The sequence below is a fragment of the Oreochromis aureus genome, linkage group 20 (genome assembly GCF_013358895.1).
Source record: "Oreochromis aureus strain Israel breed Guangdong linkage group 20, ZZ_aureus, whole genome shotgun sequence".
Taxonomy (NCBI): domain Eukaryota; kingdom Metazoa; phylum Chordata; class Actinopteri; order Cichliformes; family Cichlidae; genus Oreochromis; species Oreochromis aureus.
Window position 1 is genome coordinate 23,028,562 of NC_052961.1, and position 21,292 is coordinate 23,049,853.

At 40.3% G+C, this 21,292-nt stretch overlaps 1 protein-coding gene across 1 annotated transcript in view; it reads right to left on the bottom strand.

The window, feature by feature from the left end:
- The window catches only part of si:dkey-178k16.1 (band 4.1-like protein 1), a 43,410-nt gene extending 24,152 nt beyond the window's left edge, over window positions 1-19,258 (bottom strand). Inside the window, exons 1-4 of the mRNA XM_039604683.1 lie at window positions 19,212-19,258; window positions 18,408-18,590; window positions 2,500-2,588; window positions 2,069-2,218 (exon numbers count right to left, since the gene is read on the bottom strand). Coding sequence (XP_039460617.1) covers window positions 2,069-2,218; window positions 2,500-2,571 — 222 coding nt within the window. The 5' untranslated portion in view covers window positions 2,572-2,588; window positions 18,408-18,590; window positions 19,212-19,258. The remainder of the gene's footprint in view (window positions 1-2,068; window positions 2,219-2,499; window positions 2,589-18,407; window positions 18,591-19,211) is intronic.
- Between the last annotated feature and the right edge of the window lie 2,034 nt (window positions 19,259-21,292).

Here is a 21,292-nt window from a genome sequence, read left to right on the forward strand (position 1 = left end):
GTTCTTGCTTTAATAGTACAGCTTTGGTTAAAGCAGAACTATATAACTGAGCTTAGTCAACATCAATATGAATAGGAAGTTAAAATTGCTTCCCTTTTTTTCCCTCTGTTTTTTATTTTTTATTATCACGGTCGGTTTGCTTGGTGGACATCGTGACTCTAATTACAGAAGAAGTCTCCCTGCATTCATCATTCTGTCCCTGTTTGCCTTTTATGCACTGCTAACACACAGATACACACACTCCTATCCATATCACAGTACAACCAGCACCCTCAGTATCTACCTCCTCTCCATCTTTTTTATACACTTCCCACCCCACTCTTCATCTTTTCCTCCTCCTCCTCTTTCCTTCTCCCATTCTATTTTCTCCCCAGTCAAACATAAGAGCGCTCATTTGTCACCTGCATGGATTTCCTGTCAAAGCCCACTACCTCTAGTGTCACAGCCCAGATGACCTGAAGAAATGTGTGTGTGCGTATGCATGCACGTAACTAAGACAGAAGGAAAGATGGACGGGTTAAGCTGGAGGAAAATCTATGTGCGTGTGTGCCACACCGGTCAGGATTTCTGACACATTGCTCTGCTCGTTGGCTCTCGTAAGTAAAATATGTGAGGTCAGGTGGGAGGCAGTAAGCCTTAAATGGAATGCAGTTGACATGACTGAGGGTGACGGGAACCTCGTTCCCAGCCGCAACACACTCGATCAGCAGCAGGTGCCAGCGGGGCTCCAAACAGCTTTGTGATTCCTGCCCAGGGTTTCCCGCTGGTGTAAAACACCTCCTCTGACACCCTTCAGAAGTCAGTTTAGTCAGCGAGCAGATTAATTTTCTGCAACACTTGATCACGACGAGCATGTTGGCTACTGTGAAATTCAAATAGATGGGGATCCACTGAGTTAGAATCATCTGTTTACCAACACACAAGGCTACTGAGTCACGATTTACGGAAGCCTTGTCCCCCACAATGCGGAGCTTGTCTCACCTCCATCCATCCGTCTCCTCCTTCTCTCAGCGAGAATAGCAACAGTGCTGCATTTCCTGACTCAGTAGCACGTATTACCAAGGGAGACTAAATCATATGGAGGTGTAACATAGTGTGGTCTGCTGAGTCAAGAGCTCTCTTTCAAACACTAGCTTTTTAAAATGCCTTAAAAAATTTTAATTTGCACAGCAAAAATCACGCATGCACGTGTGTTTTCAAGCACGGCAAAACAGCCACACTGCACGTCAACGGCGCTGCAAAGCAACCTTTTGAAATGATGTTTTTCTGATCCGTTTTCTGCATATTTTGAAGAATTACTGCTGGTGAAACAAATACTTAAGAGTTTAGGAAGGAAGCAGTGTCTTTCACTGTGAAGGTGAAAAGATGAGTTTAAAAGATAATAACTTTGTACCTATCAAATAATACCTGAGAGCACCGCAACAGCAAGGTCATATGTAGCAGTAAATAGCCTATCAAAGTAAAGTACTCTGGACTTAAGTAAAATAGAAACAATGTAGAGTAGAGAGGAGGGTGGGAGCATTTTCATTTGTGATAATCACCAATAAGCAAAAATGGCAGAAATGAAGTAATAGGAGTGTGATACATTCCAGTACAGCAAGGTCACTACTATTAAGGACAAGTATGAGAACCCTCTTTGCTACTATGACAAATCTGCATTAAGAGTCAACAACAACAGCTTAGCCAAAATACGGGAATCATTTCATTTGAAGGCAGACTGTGTAGTCAGAGAGTCAGACTGCTACGCTGTATGTTAAAGCAAGGGCAACATCAGATAATGTCATTACCAATCTCGTTATCTCTTCCTACAAATCTGATGCTTTTAGTTTATCTGTTCCATAAAGGAAAGGCTGAGTCATTTGTAAGTGAGATGCTTCATGTGCGTCTTGATTTTTTTCCACCGTGTTTTTGTTCATTACTAAATTATTGTTTTGCCTCTATTGATACACCAACCGAAGCTGAGTAAAGAAAGATTTTTACCATTTAGGCTTCTTTTTAATTTGATTTGCTTGGTTTTTCCCCCCTGATCTATCATTTTCTTCTCAGTAATAAAAATTAAGTAGCATACCTCAACTGCGGTTTCATAGTCAGAGCCGTCCAGTAGGATGACTTTGACGGGGACAGTCTTGGGCCTCTTGGAGCTTTTCTGGGGGGATTTGGAGGCTTTGCTGGGGGTCTTCTCTGAGTTATCATCCATATCCCCCTGGTCCTCTGGAACCTGGGAGAGGGAGAATCCTATCTCTCAGTGAGTGAGCTTAAAATTTGCATCTTGTCTTTTATTTAACTATTTGAATTTTTAGTCTTGCCCTTAAAAAAGACTTAAATTATTTGATCATATGAGGCAGTCATCAAATGCATGTCGTGTGAGCCGCTGCTCTAAGATGTTAAGTTAGTGGCACGGGCAGGATGGGCTCACTGCCTTGCATATCAACGAGAAAGCCGGAAGGCCCCTGAGTGATTGAGAGGCTTGAATAAAATGATCTACAGCTGTGCTCCCACCTGATTGGTTCTCCTGGCGTCACCCTCCATCGCAGTCTTCATTTCCCCAGCCAAAGCCTTCTCTGTTGTCATAGAAATGGATTACAGTCCTGCAACCACACATAAACATATTCTGTCAACATCAAATCTCTTCGTGCTCCAAAACCTAGTGTGAAGTGTTCACTGCTATTAAAAGCCCAAACTGCCTATAGAGTCCTGATGGATTTCACTCATGAGATGTAAGCAAAACTGCACAGAGCATACTGAATCTTCACTTAAACTGGACTTTGGTGTAATGAACGACCGCAGACATCCATTTCAATTTCCTGTGCAGCTGACAGCTACTATGTTTGGTATCTTTAATTATCCTTTACGGCTCAGAGAATGACCATTGTTTTTAATGTGTATGGTTACTGGATTGTGTGTAGAGAGATCTTGACGGTTAGGAGAAAAAATAAAAAGGGGCAGCTCAGTCAGTGCTGGCTCACAGCCTCCCACAGGAGCACTCTGCATGAAGAGCATTTGGCTTCAGGACGCTCCTTCTCATGCTAGCAAAGGAGATAGCATAAATTACATCAACCAGAGAGTCCTGCAGCAACACACAGGACAACAGACACACTGTGATAGGAGAATGAGAAAGAAAATGAGGTGAAAGGAGGGAAAGAGGACATTGAGATCAGTCTGAGGATGAGACAGGACAAAGGACAGAGTAGCAAAGAAAAAAGGTTATGAGGCGAAAGAGACCAGAGAGAGGAAAAGAGATGAGTTAACATACAAGACTGCTGCTACAATATCCGGGAGAGCTACAGACAGATGGAGCTTGTCATTTGAAGGTGACCAGTGCTATACCCAGTTTGACTCCTGCACAGTGCTTTTTCTCCACGTGACGTACAGGAAAATGGCTCATATTCAGATTGGGTGTTACAGATAAGAAGAATGAATTAGGTAAGATAAAGCCCTGAGGGAGACTGTAGCTTTACTCTGAAAGGTGAGGACGGGGTCATGGGTTTATGTGCGCTTTAGATGCAGGCTAAAATTTGAAGATTAAATTGGAAAATTTCTACAGAAATACGAGCTGTTTAAGTTCTTAAGCTGAGCTAATTTGGACTGCGACGGGCCAGTATCAGTGCAGAGTTTTAACAATGTCCCTCCTTTCCCCTGTCTTCAAACATACATGATGATAATTGCCGGGATAACTCTTTATATTCTTTATCTTGAAGTACTGTGCTGCAGTTTTTCAATCCCAAGATGGAGGTTGCAAGAAAGGAATGCATACATTACTCTGTAATGTAACAATTCCCACTTAAGAAACTCCAGAATATGCAGCAGTTAATATTCATCACTAGTATTCTAGACTGTGCCTTGAATTATTCACTCTATCACATGAAATGTTTGTAATAAAAAAACCTAAGCTTTGACTAGAAAATAGATAAACTACAGAGAGGGGTTAATAAAAATAGGTTAATAGATTAGTGAAGAAGGGGCATGCGAAGCACTGACAAATAGTATAAAGGTGCAGAAGAGAAGTATATTTACTCCTACAATGGCCAGCAATGTGTTTGTAAACCATTTAAGGGTTAGTAGTACAGTATAGTAGCTTTTTTTTTTCTTTAAAAAAAGGTGGGGGAACTAATTAGCATTTTTTCCCTCAACCAGCTGCCTGATGACACTTCTGTGTTTACAATTCTGGAGTCTCGAACACAGCACGTCTCAGCTTTCATGATAGGTCAGTCTCACACTGCATAATGAAGCCAGATCAAAGAGGAGTGCAGTCTGGCTCTTGGAAGGCTGCAGATGTCACGCGCTCTATGCAGTGAATCTCCACAACTTTGAAGGGCCTGCAGGTTTTTAATTAGCTTATTTATTGAATAATAATATAATTGGTTACAAAATGTACTCTCATTAGGGCACCGGTTAGCATTTTCACTCATAGCAGGAAGGTTTTGATTTCAAACTTGTTCTCAGTGAGTTCCAGCTTTCTTTCCACAGTCCAAAGACACTTCTGTAAGCTCACTGCTCTTCTAAACTGGTTCGAAGTATAAGTGTGCTCCATCTCTTCGTGTTAACCTTGTTGTGAGCAGCTGACTTACCTCTTGGCTTCAATATAGCTAATGGATAACAACATCATTGTTCAGATTTACGTATTTTCTACAATATTTGTGAAATTTGCCTTGTACAACTCATATCAATGCAAAGCCTTGATGTCAGAGTCAGACATGAATACACATGGCAGGCAGATAAATAACAAAACAGAAAATACTGTGCAGACAGTGCAGGCAGGAAATATGGGACAGAAAGGTGGATGACATGTAACAAACACCTCCAAATCAAATAGGAGGCTTCAGGGTTATTTGATGAGCTTCTTAGACATTTCTTATTAGAAATACAATCTTCTTTAAAAAAGATTCAATTGCTGTTTTGTACTCAGAAACATAGTGAAGACGATTCAAATCCCCAAGTCCATTGTTTTACTCTCACATCTATTTCTAATATAATCCCACTTGTACATCCACTCACGTGAGCCAATCAGATCTGCCCACTGTAATACACGCACTCAGTGTGAATGTCATCCCCATGAGGCAGCTGTCAGAACAATGTGTCTGTGAATCACAATCGAGCTTGAGAGGAATCCTAATAGATCAGTGTCAGAGACTTTAGGCTGCTCATTTCACACACATCATGATTGTGAGGCCAATCAATTTTTTCATTTGGGTCACTTTATGATTCAATCACTGCAGGTCCACATCAGTTCTGGTCTCCGCACACCTAATCATCTGTGTGAGTGAGATGATGGAGGCTGAGATGTGTGTGAGGTGTGAGCCGTTGAGGTTTCTTACACACAAAAATCCAATGACAGTCAGCATCTTCACACAGACTCCTCTTAAAGGTCTTTCTCCGCAAAATCATCTGGGGCTCTTTGGTCCTTTAACTTCAAACAGCGAGCATCAGGGAACGTCTTTGTGAAGCATGACAGTATGCGGCAGGTGAAGCTCAGAAGCTCAGAAAACATTGTTCAGGACTCCAAAAATAGTTGCATTTACATAACTTATGTCTTTACAGAAATACCTTTTCTTATTTATAATTTGTGGTATTTATACTTTAACATTTACTGGACAGCATGTGACTGAATTAATCTGAAAGAAAACAGAAACTCAGTAAATATGGAAAAGTGCTTATGTTAGTTATATAACTAATGTACTGTACACTAGTACTCACAGATATCACTGTTCTGCAGATTTTAGCATTTGTTTGAGTCAGACAACTAAAATAATCCCAGACAGCTCTTCCTCTCTGCTTCCACAGTTATCTATTAAACTCGCATTATGTGGGCACTGTGGTACACGTCTGTGGAAGTGGGTGTGATGTAGATGTTTTTCTAGGCTGACCAAACAACTGCACCTACAACTAACTAAGGTTGCAGAGGCCCAAAGTGCTGTACTACTGATGCTGTCAGACACTGACATGCCTCATTATCTTCACAATTTTTCTTTTCATGTGAAAAAGAAAGTTTTCACATGACTCTGAGGAGTCCTACAGCCTTACTGCTTTCATAGGAAGCAGCCAGGTGCTGCTAATTAAACGCACTTTATTAAATGATCATTAACGAATGTGAACACATCTATAAAAGTAGATGTTTTGGCAGAGGTCAGATTGTGCAGTGCTTATGTAATACGTATTGGACAATACAACCACCAGCTGCAAGGAAAAATTTTGTATTTGCCAAATGGGTGCTTGTGGTTCCTAGAGGTTTCTGGCTCTTATTGAGTGAAATCACATCAATAGAAGGCACTGTGTCAAAAACCTCCTGGTGTCTGATTTGTAGTGTTTCATGTTTGTTTACATATACACACTAACTACTGTGCTTGTACTTGTAGTAAAACTTGAAAAGGTGCAACGCAAGACAGAAACAGAGAAATGTTGCCGTAAAGTATGTTGCACCTTTGAAATACTAGTCATTTTCCACAGTGGCTGTCAGATGGTCATGCACCACAGAAGCCCCACCCACACTAGGCCTGTGTGGGTGGGGCCTTATTTACTCGATCCTCCATTATCACCATGAAGTCACATGTTCAATACGGTGTACAAAAACACAAGTATGGGTTGTTTGGAATGGTTGCCAGGATAAAAACCTCTTCTCTCTAAAAAGAACATGGCAGTATGGCTTAGGTTTGGAAAGTTGCATCTGAACAACCACAAGATGTCTCAACAATAAAGGTGGAAATGTCTGAACATAATCTAAGGAGCTTGGAAAGAAAGCGACTGAACATCTTCAAGTTTCTTGAAGATGTTTCACCCCTCATCCCAGAAGCTTCTTTAGTCCTAAAACCAAATGGTGGAGAGTCCCAGGTATTTAAACCCTAGAGGGAGCTGTCATTAGGAGTGTCATTGACCCACTATTGATTATGTGCCTCATCATGAGTCAAAGTGTGAAAAAAGGTGCGGGTCATTATCAGCAGAGGTTTCGGGTGAAAGCACTGTGAGACCTTGCCTCATGCCAATTGTGCCCCAAATGGACAGAGGAGACGGATGGTTTGAAAGAAGAGTTAAAGAGGCCATCTATGTCTACTGTGAGCAGCAATCTTTTAGTAAGAAGGGGTTACTTACGACACCAACTGTCTGCCATCTACAATACAGTTTTAAGATCCCTTCCCAGGCACCTCAAACACAACTCACATCTTGCTTCTCACAATTGTTTCAACCCAAAACCTCTGCTGAGCCACAGAACATGAGCATGTTGTTGTTGAGTCAACTATTAATTCCTCTGTATACTATTCTAGATTCCTGATGAATCTGACACCTTTAATTTTGCTCAAATGTGATCATGCAACAGTACAATGAGACCAAGCACACCTGCAAATCTGCCAAAGTGTTGCAATGGACCACTCAAAATTCAAAATTCAGACCTCAGCCTAAATCAAATGCTGTGGTGGGACCTTAAGAAAGCTGTGCATAAATGGATGTCTGCAAACTTCAGTTAACTGAAGTAACATTGTGGGCCAGAATTCCTCAATTTGAGCAACTGATAAAGAAAATGATTACTTTCAAGTTTTTGCTGTCAAAGTCCTGTAAAAACTCTCTGTTTCATGACCACGTTTGCTATTTGTTGCAAGGCAGGCAGTGTACACTGGATTGTGATGAAAGTCAGAATAAACCTGTCAACCAGAAACTAAAAAGAATGAGGTGCTTTTACCTTCAGCTCCACAGCGCTGCAGGTAACATAAGAATAAAATGATAAAATGATCTCCATGGGTTTGTCACTAATAGTAACCTTTTTTACACTGCTTGTAGTAACTTGAGTTTTTGCTATAATAAACACATCAAATCCGTCTCACACTTCCTTTGCATTCCCTTTCTCTTGAGAGTGTCATGTAAAAAGAAAACAATCTTAAAAATGTCTAAAAGGAGTCTTCCGATGTTTCTGTCTTTAGTCACCTGGTGAAGACAAGTTTTGCATGATCTTAAGAACACCCCAGGCTTCGAAAATCCAAATTTAGGGACATCCGGTTGACGGAATAGTCGCTCTTTGCAGGGCTCCTACTTTTATCACAACTACTTAATAATTTTCTCACTACCCGCTACAAAGTGGGGACTTACATTGGTGGTATTGTTTGTCTGGTGTCATAATCTGCCAAGATGACCAATAGAAACACCAGGAACCAGGAGCAAAAAAGAGATGAGCTTGGCGCAGCTAATGAGGCTATCGTGGCTATGCTAAAGACCACGCTGGATGAGCACAAAGCCTCGCTTTTGGCAGAATTCAAAACATCCGTTCAGCGATTTAAGAACACCCCAGGCTTCAATAGCTTGTAGAAAAACCTTTAGCAGCGGGTTTGCAGACGTTTGTTTATGCACAGCTCTCTTATGGTCACATCACAGCATTTCAGTTAGGCTGAGGTCTGGACTTTGACTGGGTCAATGCAACACTTTGATTCTTTTCTTTTTCAGCCACTCTGTTGTAGATTTGCTGCTGTGCTTGTTATCACTGCCCTGTTGCATGACCTGGTTTCAGCTGGTTTAGCTGTCAGTTTCATCATTACGTGTTTGCACTGATACGCTATGTTTGGGTTTCTCCTAACGTAGAGCTGCGCATTTTGGTCTCTTCTGTCTAAATGGCATTGTTCCAGAAGTCTTGTGGTTTGTTCAGATGCAACTTTGCAAACCTCAGATGAGCTGCCAGGATCTTTTTAGAGGGAAGAAGCTTTCTCCTGGCAAATCTTCCAGCCTTTTTCTAATTGTACTGTTATGAACTTGAACAGGTAACATATTTATGTAACAATATTTATTTTAATGACCATTAAAGGTGAATAATGTCAGTTGACATCACAGTAAGAATTTTTGACCTTCATAAAGGTACGGTATATTATTAGGTATTTGTCTTAAAACATTAGCTATGGGATGTTTCGATTCAGTTTAGTTGCATGCTATTTGCATTTTACTGTTGTCAATACAAAGTGAGTCTGAGCAATAAATATATATATCTATTTGAGCTTATATATTTGATTTGCAGAATGTAGCTTCATCCTTATCCTCTGAAAGCATGGCTGACTTGTAACTGTTAACTTTAAGTAAAATTGCAAATAATTTGGGAACCATAAGTCAGTTTCAGTAATACCTCCGAAGGTAGCTCTTACAGCATTAGATATTATATATGGTCGAAGACAGTTGACTTTAATTGTTCTCGCATCTGCATTTCTGTGTTATTTTTTTTGTGTCTTTTTCTTTTGTTGTTTCTTTTTTAAATCACATTTGACATGTCTTTGAAATACTTTCTTTCTTTTTGGCTAACAAATTAAAGATGAGAAACATCTAACATCTATGATTAAGTGTATCGCTGACTGCCAAAAAGAAAAGATCTTATCTTCAAATGAAATATGCTTTGTCCCCACGAGAAACACTGCCAGCTTAAATGTGTTCCAAAACCCAGCAGGTATCAATAAGATTAGCTGCGTTTAGCTTATCAGTCAGTTATTGAAATTCTTTTCTTTCACAAGACAGACAAGCAAAATTCACACAGTCAAACTCACGATCTTCACAGCCCCACGTACACATATACAGACAGAATTCACTCACCATGTCTTTGTATCTCTGGAGACTACTTCCTCTGTGCTACATTCCAGTCCACACAGGAATCATTACTGAGCACCTCAATTGTGTTAGCGAATGCTTGGATCAACTGCAAGCGTTTCAAACTCACTCAACTGAAAAAAGTCTCAAACTGCAGAGTATTAACTTCACGCCAACAAAAAGAAGCAAAAAGCAGACAACGTGACACTCTGAACACTCATCATCTGCAGCAGGGCAGCTCAGATAAATTGCCAGATAGTAAAACTCATGATGGCTGATCATCTAGGGCAAAATGATGTCCACAATGCGCCATTTGCTGCAACCTGACTGAGTTCATTTGTCTTCATGCCAGTTTTTCAAAAAGCTTGTCAATTTAGAAGCGCCGAAAAACTGATGTCTTCGGGCAGGCATTAGTTGCCCACAGGCCCATCCTTCACTTGCAGATGGGCAGAAGAAATTTGTCAAATATAGCGTCTCAAAAATATGTCACAGCAGAGCAGGGGAAGCACAGGAATGACAGCTTGTGGATTCCTCTCACTTCTCAAGCACAGTATGCTGTCAGGAAATTGTGCATGTGCTAACAGCGTCAAGTGTTTGCCTTCCTCCAGAGTACACTGGGAAAAAAATAAGTCTAGTGTGTGAACAAATCAGTGACAAAAGCAGCAAACAGTGTCATCAGCACTTCTTTTGCTTACAATATCAAAGCTCTGCAAGAAACGTGTTTTGGGATTTGGGATTTTTTTTTTTGCAACAGAGAAGCTCAAGGAAGTTTCACAATCCTGTTCCTAAAAAAAACACAGTTTTAAATTCATATTTGTGGTTTTAAGCAAAACAATAGACTGTGATGAGAAATACTTCCAAAAACATAAGGTTTGCCTGTGACAGTGGACTGAATGCTGCCAACGGCTCTGTTTTTCCCATTTTTAGACCGAGGTTTACATGTAGCATTTAAATATGTAGCTCAGACCTGCCTACTTGAATAAGTAAAGGGGCCTAGTCGCCCTGTTCAATTTAATCAAATCCGGTGTCGCTGTCTCTGGAAGAAATGCACCATCCTCTCAAGCATTTCTTGCAACATCCCCCGAGGGGTTCAGACTTTACTTCTTTGCACTGACGGCCTTATTTGCAAATGTAATGTGTTTCCATACAGACCAGTGATTTAGCGGCATGAAAAAAAATTGACCACAGATGCTTAAAAGGTTCTCTAAACAGAAAAAAACTCTAGCATTGTAGCATGTGGCCTGGAGCCTACACAGAAACTGACCTTGAATTTCATTGGTGGTACTTAAAAGCATTTAAAGATGTCCTTCTAGAATACATATGAAAACATTTGCATAGACACTAGAAGGATTAATAGAAATTATATAAATGAAAGGCAGGGTTGGGCAACACTTCAATTAATTGAATTCACTGATTGTTAGATTTGAGTTATTAACTCATTTTCTAATTCGGTAATGCATCAATTTAGAGATGTGATAAAATTTTATTTTGCTAAAACAAACACAACCTGTCTGTTTGTGCAGTGTTTTAGGAGATAATTTTTCTTGCCTATTAATATGAATTCATGTGTCTTCTTTTGTTCAAGTGTGCAAGAAATCCTCAGGGAGTAAACTGGATTGTGCAGCTAGTTTAATGGTTTTCTGGCACTTTTTTGGAGGTAATCCCTCTCCACAGTGCCTCTGACGTGCACCCCCCCCTCAACAAAAAAAATAAAAACCACTCAGTGCTTATTATTAGATGTCACCCGTGCAGAGGGACTGGTAATTCACCATGGTGACACACCTGCAGCTAATAGCGTGAGGATTCTTGGAAAATAAAAGCGAGAGCCCAGTGTTACTTCTCTGTTGGGTTTATGGACTTCGTATTTAATTTAGATGATGTCCATGTTAGTGGTCTGGCTGTAAGGAAACATGAGTTCATACATCTTTTTTTTTCTTTTTACACATTTAGATCTGGAAATCATTACTTAGCCACAAGAAGCTCAGTAATCTTTACCATGTAGAAAATGCCTCCAGCTGCTAGACCATTTATAAAATAAAATACGTTTTGCATGCTTTAAAAAAAATACTCTCTATGCTGCCTCCTGTACTGTATAATGAACAGTGTACCCACAATATAACTGGCTTTTATGTTAACAATGTGCATCCACGCATCCACTGCCTTGTAAAAAATATGCACTATAGTAGCATAAGCTAAATTACTGTATCTACACAGGAATCCAGAGAAGCCACCCACTGTATTACCCAATCACTGATCATTCCTCACTGAGCTTCGCCTTTTTTTTTTTTCTTTCAAGCTGCTCCCTCCACATCTCAGCTTTATAATCAGTGGCTCCCTTCTAATGGCATACACAGCCAGTCCATCAATCCTTAAGGGCAGAGGCTGGCTCTGGGAAACCAGGTATAGGACAGTGGGGGTTGGGAAAGAGGGAGTGGCAAGATGTCCTTGTTCAGGAGAAACCACATACACACATTCTCCAAACCTTTGGCACTCAGCAGTCTTGGAGGCAGATTGCGTAGCACGACTGTTAAGTCTGCTGCAAATCATGTCACACCACAGCCGAGATAAATGATACGACATCCAAATCAATGAGGCAGCAAGTTCATCCTCCCAAAGAGAAAGCAAGCCCAGAGGGAGCAATGCTACCTGCATCTACATAGCATAAGCACTCTCTTTTGGGAAGAGTTAACAAAGGGAATTACAGGGTTTAGCACAGATGCTATGCTTCAGTATCTGAAGTGCAGAGTTCCACTTTCTCGAGCTGATGTGAAAAGACAGACTGTGTGATTGGAAACTCATCTGTGTGTGCTTCATTATCACTTGGAGTCAAAGAAGGTGGCGAATGTGCGTAGCAAAATTATTAGAGCAGGGGGTTTGGGGCGGGTCACTGTAAAGTTAATCCTCGCTGATTAAAACAAATCAAGCAGTGAAATCTCTCAAAATGAGCTGTCAAAATGCATCATTTGATTTATGCGATGACTAGCTTAGATATTAATCAGTTTACATGAGTAAAACAAGCACCGCCTACCATTCAACACTAATACGTGCTCTTATGTATACTCAGTAAAGGAGGTCAATGTACTTAACATAACTTGGGAACAGTTTTAAGGTCAAACGCTGTTTGAATTCCTAGGACAGGAATAAAATATCTCTTGCTAACCAATAAATGCTTACTGCTAACCTACTACATAAACATTATAAGCAACTGAACAGACGCTTATGTGGGTGACACCGACTGTTAGGCATGTTGACATCCCATTGATTCATACAAATTGTCCAAACAATCAAGCATGCTGCCCTGGTTCACATTCAAAACAAGACAGAAAAGGAAAATTGCAGACTCTACGTATCATTTTTATATAGCTTTCTACAGAATGTGTAGAGTATGAAATAGCTCATTTTTAGCAGCATATCATTTACTCCCTCAAAACTGACAGTAATGCTGGATCTCTCGACTTATAACACAAGCTCCACTGGAACCCTTAAGAAATGCTGTGCTTTGAATTTTATTGAATGCCTCACACATTATAAACAAATATCTGAACATAAGCATGCAGATATAAAGTTATGTAGGAAATAAAGCTTTCACAGCCCTCTATGCAGTCCTATGAAAAACTAAGTACACCCCATGATGTAGGAGCTTTTAGAACCACATTTGGCAGCAATAACTTGAAGTAGTCACTTGAGAGGGTGCCAGTTTAGCTCACTAGGTTGAGCAGGTGACCCATCTGCTGTAAGGCTAATGCAAAGAACTGGGTTCAAATCGGACCTGATCCCATTTGCTGCATACCTTCCCTTGTTATCTTCTATGCACTCTCTTAACAGATGCAAAAATATACTTAATTTTTTTTCTGTATGACTTTATCAGTCTCTCACATCATTTTGGAAGTATTTTGGCCCCTTCTCCCTTACAACATTGCTTTAGTTCATTGAGGTTTGTGGGCATTTGTTTATGCACAGCTCTCCTGGACCTTGACTGGACCATTAAATACTGGATCATTGTCCTGTTCCGTGAAGCAATACAAGCCAAGCTTTAGCTGTCGAACAGATGGCCTCACATCTGGCTCTGGAACATTTTGGTTTGCGGAGGAGTTCTTGGTCAACTTAAGTTGCCCAATTCATGTGGCTGCAAAATAAGTCCAAATCATCAAACCTCTAACACCATGCTTGACAGCTGGTATGAGGTGTTTGTGTTGATACACAGGCGCCTTGTTTGGTTTTCACCAAAAACGGCGCCTGTGCATTCTGCCCAAACATCTCCACTTTGGTCTCGTCTGTTCAAAGGACAGTCTTCCAAAATCTTGTGGTTTGTCCAGATGCAAGTTTACAAACCTAAGCAGAACTTCCATGTTCTTTTTAGAGAAAAGAGGCTCTTGGCAAATCTTCCAAACAAGACATAGTTGTTAGTCTTTTTCTCTTTTTCTGTTTTCGCTGTCATTAACTTTTTTACATTTAACATGCTAACAGAGGCCTGCAGAACCTGAAGTGCGGCTCTTCGGTTGTATGCAGTTCCTATAAAACTGCATGATCTGACTGTCTGGAGCAAATTTGCTGGGATGTCTGCTCCTGGGAAGACTACAGTATTGTGTTAGCGCCCACCTCAAGAGGTCAGGACCAAAGAACAGCTTTTATAGAGACGTTCACACTTGCTGATAATCAGTTTTATAAAGTGCCACACCGGGCTGCTACTTACCCTCTGAATTCCTATGAAAGCAGTAGGGGTGTTCTTAGTTTTTCACAGAACTGAATGGAGGCCTGTGAAAACTTCCATTTTCACATGACTATATGTTGTATGCAGATCTGCAGGAACGGTACTTGGTTTCTGTTTTATACTTATAGTCTAATTGGCAAAATGCAAATTGGACCTTCATCTTTCTATTATTATTATTTTTTAAAGTATCTTTATTAGTAAACAATGGCTGGTTGACAAAATTGGAAGTCTGCGCCTCAATATCCATTATCCACTATTCCAGATATCGACTGCTTTCACCGGAAATATTGACTGTTGCTCCTAGAGGGATAAGTCAGCAGAGAAGCTGATTGTTTTCCCAGGTCGCTGAGTGCATGACTTCATATGCTGTAGGTATTCCTGTGAGTATGTTCATTATGTTTACCTTCCGTATAATTAAGCAGTGTGGGCATCGTGGTAGCTGCAGTGCTGGATAAAGTAATTAATTAATTATGAGCAATTCAATCCATACGCATGTAGCCCCTTCACCACCCAAATTAAATCTTTCCCCCATGTCATGTATTCACATGTATTTTAGCAACCTTTACTAAAAAGTTAAATGGATAAAAACAAGACATAGCTTCATTCTTCATTGTCACAGGAAAATGACAGGCACCACGCTGTGCTTGCAGCACCATTTTTTTTTTCTAATTGACCACAAAGGAGCGTGTCTCCACTAACGATAGTTAACACAGAGGCATCAGGCGTGCCTGTTTAAAATTCAGTTACCATGGGAACCCTAGCCTAACATCGTCTGTCAAGCGTATCAAAATAAGATAAAGAAAATGACAAAAAAAAGAGAGAACAGCCTGTAGGCATTATTTTGCTAGTTGACACATACACAATGCGTGAGAAGGAAGAAGAGGTGAACCATCACATGGCGCTGAGCTCAAGAATGTGACAGCTCGTGTAGAGGTAGGCATGCTGAAGTGGTGGGTGGAAGAGGATGACCAACAGTTTCAAGTTGGATGTCAGGCTTCTAGTCTGCATTCAAATGCTTGTCGTGAACACAGGAGGTCAGCCGAACAAGATGCAGATATATGGCAGTGTATCGCTTTGGAGGGATTATGTTTGTGTTTGATCATACAAGACAGAAATAAGTTAGACTAATATTTAATCACGTTACACCCTTTGGGAAGAGAATATTTTTGCTTTACAAATCTGATCTAACCATATCAAATGTGATATACAATGCAGCTGTTAAAGTGATTATTTTATGGCTTTCACTACACTGTAAATGGCAACATGGTATTCTCAGTACAGGAAATGTCATCATATGTCATAGGTCTTCAAGCTTCTCATCTGATCATACCTCAAAATAAATGTCTGTCTTTATGAGTAGTTTGAAAATTCACTTTCATAATTATAACAAAACTGTACAGCACTTTTTCAGCCCAAGCAAAATCGAGCAAGCCACTCTACTTTTAAGATTAAACTAGAAACTTTTGTTTTTGGTGAAGCGTATGGTTAGGGCTGGATCAGGTGATCGTAAAACCACCCTACAGGCCTAGGTTGCTGTGAACTTCCCATGTTTCACTGAGCGTTTCTTCTTCACCTCTTTTCACTCTCTTTGTCTTCATGCACCATTCTGTACTTAATTATTACTAAACTCTGGCTCTCTGCAAGTGTTTCTTTTGTCTTGTCTCTCTCCCCTCACTCCTAACAGGTCATAACAGATGGCTGCCCCTCCCTAACCTGGTTCTGCCAGAGGTTTCTTCCTGTTAAAAGGGAGTTTTTCCTTCCCACTGTCACCAGGTGCTTGCTCACTGTAGATCTTTACCTTACATTATAAAGCACTTTGGGGTGACTTGTTGCGGCTTGGTGCTATATAGATAAAATTGAACTGAACTGAATTACCTTTACAGTGTCTGTTAGGTATCAGAAGTTATAATGCTTTACTCCAGAAAATGCATTTTTGCAGGTTCTAAAATTATTATGATGACATTTGATTTTTTGGCACCTGTGTCAAACTGTGCAACCAGTTGTTAAAGGAGGGATCTCCAAAAGGAAAAAAAATGATGTGATGTCTTCCTAGGTCGGGCATTGTCTCCTGCTGCACATCATTTGTGATGATAATGCAACAGTGACAGCTTATTACATGCTGCTTGTTATCCGTAATATGTCTTTGAAAGCTCTTGTTACTTCGAAGCAATGTGAGTTTATCCTGTGGAGAATTCCACGTTGGCTGTGAAAAGACCACTGGCTATGCTTCAATGAGCTATTACAAATCGATCATAGGATGACTTAAAATAGGACTCAAGGGAGAATTGCATCAATGTGTGCTAGTCTAAACAAGCACTCTTGCTGAATTTAGGTGCATAAAAAGACACATACGAAGGTGTTTCCCGTCAGTCTACAACATGATGACCTAAAAGGATGTCTGTGTGTGTGTGAGTGCGTGTTTGTGCGTGTGTGTGTGTATTGATTGGTGACAGACTGCACAGAGGCTGCACATTAACCAGAAAGTGTTAGACTTGCATATAACCTTGCAAATTCCACACTCTTAGTTTAGGAGTTTGCTTGAATATCTGCTACCTGTCACACATTAGAGGAAGTTGCTCTGTGGAAAATGTACCATGTAATTCTCTTACTGTACTGCCTGCAGTCAAACTTCTTGCAACACCATGACAAAAACCTAGAAAACAGTTATTCAATATTTTTTTCCTGTAAGTGTTTACCTAAACATACATCTACACAAAGAGGCATTGCTCTAAATGAGGGACGCGAGGAGCACCACTATGACTGCGTATAGTTACACGATTGTTATACGCACCGGGGAGACCAAAAGTGGATCAGGTGAAAGGAAAATGAGATTGGAGGATGCATGGAGGGACAGAGGTGTGATGGACAGATGGATGGATTTTAGATCTAATTTTCCCCTCTTCTTCGCTCTGCCTTCTCAGTTTCCGAAATTCTGAGTCTGGGAGATACTGTAGCCTGCGGTGTGGCTGCAAACAAGCCAGAGACACAAGGACTGGCAGTCTGTTTGAGTATGTGGGTGAACAGAAGGAGGAATTACTTATGATGATAACTTTTTGGAAGTGTTAAAATAAAGCTTGCGCTGTGGTTATTTTATGTTTTTGTGTGTATTTTGCCTTCCTTTCTTTTTTACTGTTTGCCTCGGTGAATTCTCTTTGTTGTTCCTCTGCTTGGCAAACTTTTACTGTAGCAGCTGTGCTATTAAGTTCTCTATGAAAAGGAGATGGGAAGGGGGAGGGGTGATGTAATAACTCATTGTTTTAAATAATCTTTAGCTCTGATGTGCAATTTACAAATGCAACTTCTGAAAGTGAGCAAATTTTAAAACCCAAATTTTCAAAATAATGGCATATAAATGGACAATTACCCCCCACACCTGTTGCCTTTTTTCTGAAAACGCATACACTTCCAGAGAAAGCAACACCACAATTTGAATCAGTGCTACTTTGCACCTTTTTTCTTTATTTATTTTTTATAAATGTGTCGTTTCAATCGAAAAAAAGGAAAAACTGCCATCCTTCTACTTTCCGAGCATTTTCATTAAATAGCTCACTTTTAAACAGTGCAGTTGACATATTCAGGAGACCTTTCCCTTGCCTCGGCGCCCACGCCTGCCCCCTCTGCCACACCCGCGACAATACACTTCAATTAGCTCATTATCTTGAGCATCAGCTGTTAGCTCTATAGCTCCACATAGAGAAATAATAATCCTCTCTCACACACACACACCGGCATGTCCAAGAATAGGTCTGAACAATTGTACGTGGGTTGTATGTTTTTAGCGAGGGAGCTGACCAGACGTTATATGATTCAGTAAGCCGATAAAGGTGCACTTGCTTCTTGCTGGGCCTTGATATGCATGGAATAAAGGGTGCCCTCATTCCATGCAGCTTATTAAACCAGCCTGCCGACCATATTGGTCGTATTAAAGCTAATGTGGCAACACCCTCTCCATCCGCCCATGACACTTGAGGAACAAAAGCAGTGTCTTTACGGAGCATGCAGGACGCGTATTCGCGCAAAGCTATAATCACCGGCGTGTGTGATGCTTCTCCCTCTTTGCTTCCAATGTCACTTGGTAATACCCGGTAAATGCAGCATGCACCTGTTCCGCTGTCATCCGCTTCGTATGAGACAAACAAATAAACATGCATACCTGTCCTGTCAGAGCCGGGTGTCAGGCTTCAGCCCAGATTCTGATCATTGAGATGAAGGGAACTGGAAGACGGACGCCGCCACCGCCCCGGAGAGCCTTTTTCTCTGCCTCGGGAGATGCAGCCCTGCAGGCTGGGACGGAAGATAGGCACAAGCCGGCAGGGATGGCTAGCAGTCGGAAGGGCTAGGAGGACAGAGGAGAGGCGTTTTCACGGTGTAAGCAAGGGAACTCCTAACGTCGTGCGTAATGTGAGGACCGCTCTGCTCGTGACACGCAGCGTGTCTTATCACTTGCTTTACTGGTTTTCGGGTCATCTTATCCCGCTGTAAGGCTCAGTAATGGGGGGGTGGGGGGCTGCTGGCTGAAAAAGAATTAATTCTATAGCCTAATTTCACTGTAATCTACTAAATTACAAAACCCATTAGTAAATTTGGAAAATTATAAAAGAATTGAGTGCAGTTAATATAGATGCTTACTGCATTATATGTTGGAGGAATTATCCAACAACATGCATATATGCACGTTGTCTAAACATATGTTCTCACACTTAATGATCACTTAAAAGCTGGAGATACCAACACTATGGGTCAGTTTAGGCATCGTAGGAAACGGATTAAATTCTTCCCTTCAGCACCTGAAAAAAGTTAATGGCCCAAGCCCTCCGGTTTTGATTTGTTTTTTAAATAAGTCAATAGCAGATAATAATAAAGAAAAAGAAACCAAGTTGAATATTATTAAAAGTCAGCAATATAGTAAATGCTGCTGTTTCCTTTCAAAAATCATATTCATTCGACTTAATTGGACCTCGTGTTTTTATCCTGGTCGTCCACGCCCAATCTGCAGTGACTCTGTGGCCCATCAGAGGGGGCTGGCGCCTCTGTTTGAGCCACTGTGTTAAGGTTAGTTTGAGATCAGGTTAAGTGTAAAGGTAATACTGATTTGAAGCAAACTTCAGAAGATGATCCCACAATTTTCTCCTGAGGTTGGCAAAGTATGGCAGGCGTCATTACACTGAAGAGAGCTGCCTTTCCTGTTTCATCATTACCTGCAAATACAGCTCCCTTAATTTTTGCATGATACAATTACAAACATATGTGACAAGGTTTAACCCCTCATATTATTTTATATTCAGGGTTTTTTCAAAGCCCATATCTCACAAGGTTAAGTAAAAACTGCCACACTGTTCTGTGCAAAGCAAGCACTGTGCTGAATGGATGGAGGCTCTGTGGGTGATGTATTGCATTGGTGAGTCATAGGAACCTTCTGTGCTGAACGCCCTCTTTGGCTTCATGCACAAGTGTGTTCTGTTGAAATGCAAATATGCATACAGGAAAATCAATTCCTTTCACGCTTCGATGGGTCTGCTTCAGTTGGTTACAGGATATGCATAAAGGGGGGGTAAGATTTCTGGAGGAAAAACTAATGCTATAGGATATGTCTTGATGCTTTATTGCCAAGTTAGTCTGTGGTCTCTACAGTGACCAAGTACCTACATCAACATTTATTGGATATCAGTGGATTATTTACCTGTCTTTATAATAAGCTTAAGTCATGCAGAGTGGTTAGGATAATATTTCTCCACTTGGTGGCAGTCATTTACCATCTTTACTCTTGTCACAGCCGCCACAATGGTTGGAATTTACTATAAAAATATAAACGCTCCCTATAAAAAAAGACGCATATAAAAACACATCAAACCCCTAAAACTATTTCATTTGCTCTGCACCTGCAGTCACATGTATTCTGGCATGTGCCATGCTTTAATGGCCTGGTTGAGCACTCTTACTCACTGTTTTCTCTGGAAGTTATAAAAATGTCACCGCATCCCAACATTCCTTTATGGAAGCTGTCATATTCCCTGATTGACAAATCAAAAGGTATAAATGAGAAATATAAAATCATGTCATGACCATGTCCCTGTGCAGCTATATTTATTATATATTTACTGGATTGTTTTAATATTAGGCAGCCAACTTTACGAGTTTCTTTTTAAAAAATATTATATGCATAGCTCAGTATTGTTCTTCAAAGAAAAAGCAAATGTTTCTTGTAATCTTGTAAATACACACTTTCCAACCAGTATTAATATAATAACTACACATGTCTGTCTTCACATTATAAAAGTTACATTATCCATGCAATTCAATAATACAATGAATCTAAACATTTTTTGTATTTTAGTAATATAGAAAAATGATTATGGGCCAATATCCAACGTTATTAATTTAACTTCCTTTTTCTCTGTTAATTAAAGCAAACAGTCTTAACAGTCCTAACATCACAACAGTGGCTATAATACGTTTTTAACATAACTTTTATTTTCATTGTACTGCAATTAAAATTCCTGTCACCGCTGTATTGACCTACTGGTGACAGTAGACGCTGGAATGAAAATAAGTTGAAAGCAGGCCTCCTTCGTTTTTTATGTGACACAGATATGTTTCAGTCAAACAGGAGCCAGCGATTATTCTAGTGGTTAATTTTTTTTCTTTCTTTCTCCAAAGGTCTCAGACTCATGTATCCCACAGTGAATTGCCAGTAATTTAAAAGGTTAAATTACAAACAAAAACAGACTACATTATGGCTCATTCCCATATGGCTCCATTTTGGCAATATGTTGTGCTTCTACTGAGGGACAGTATTTTTGTTAAAGGGCTTTCTCAGGTCATACACGTGAACTGTACATGTAAGCTCAAAGGCTGATTGCATAAGTATTTGTATACATGCTGAATAATGCATCATAAACTCTTTAATAAGCATTTGTGGATTAAGCTAAAATAAATGTCCTCATATAACTGTGAAACTGCCACTACAATAACAAATGTTTTCTTCCTTTCTTAGTTAATTGAAGTGATGTGGTAACAGAAAGGAGGACTCAGCTTAGG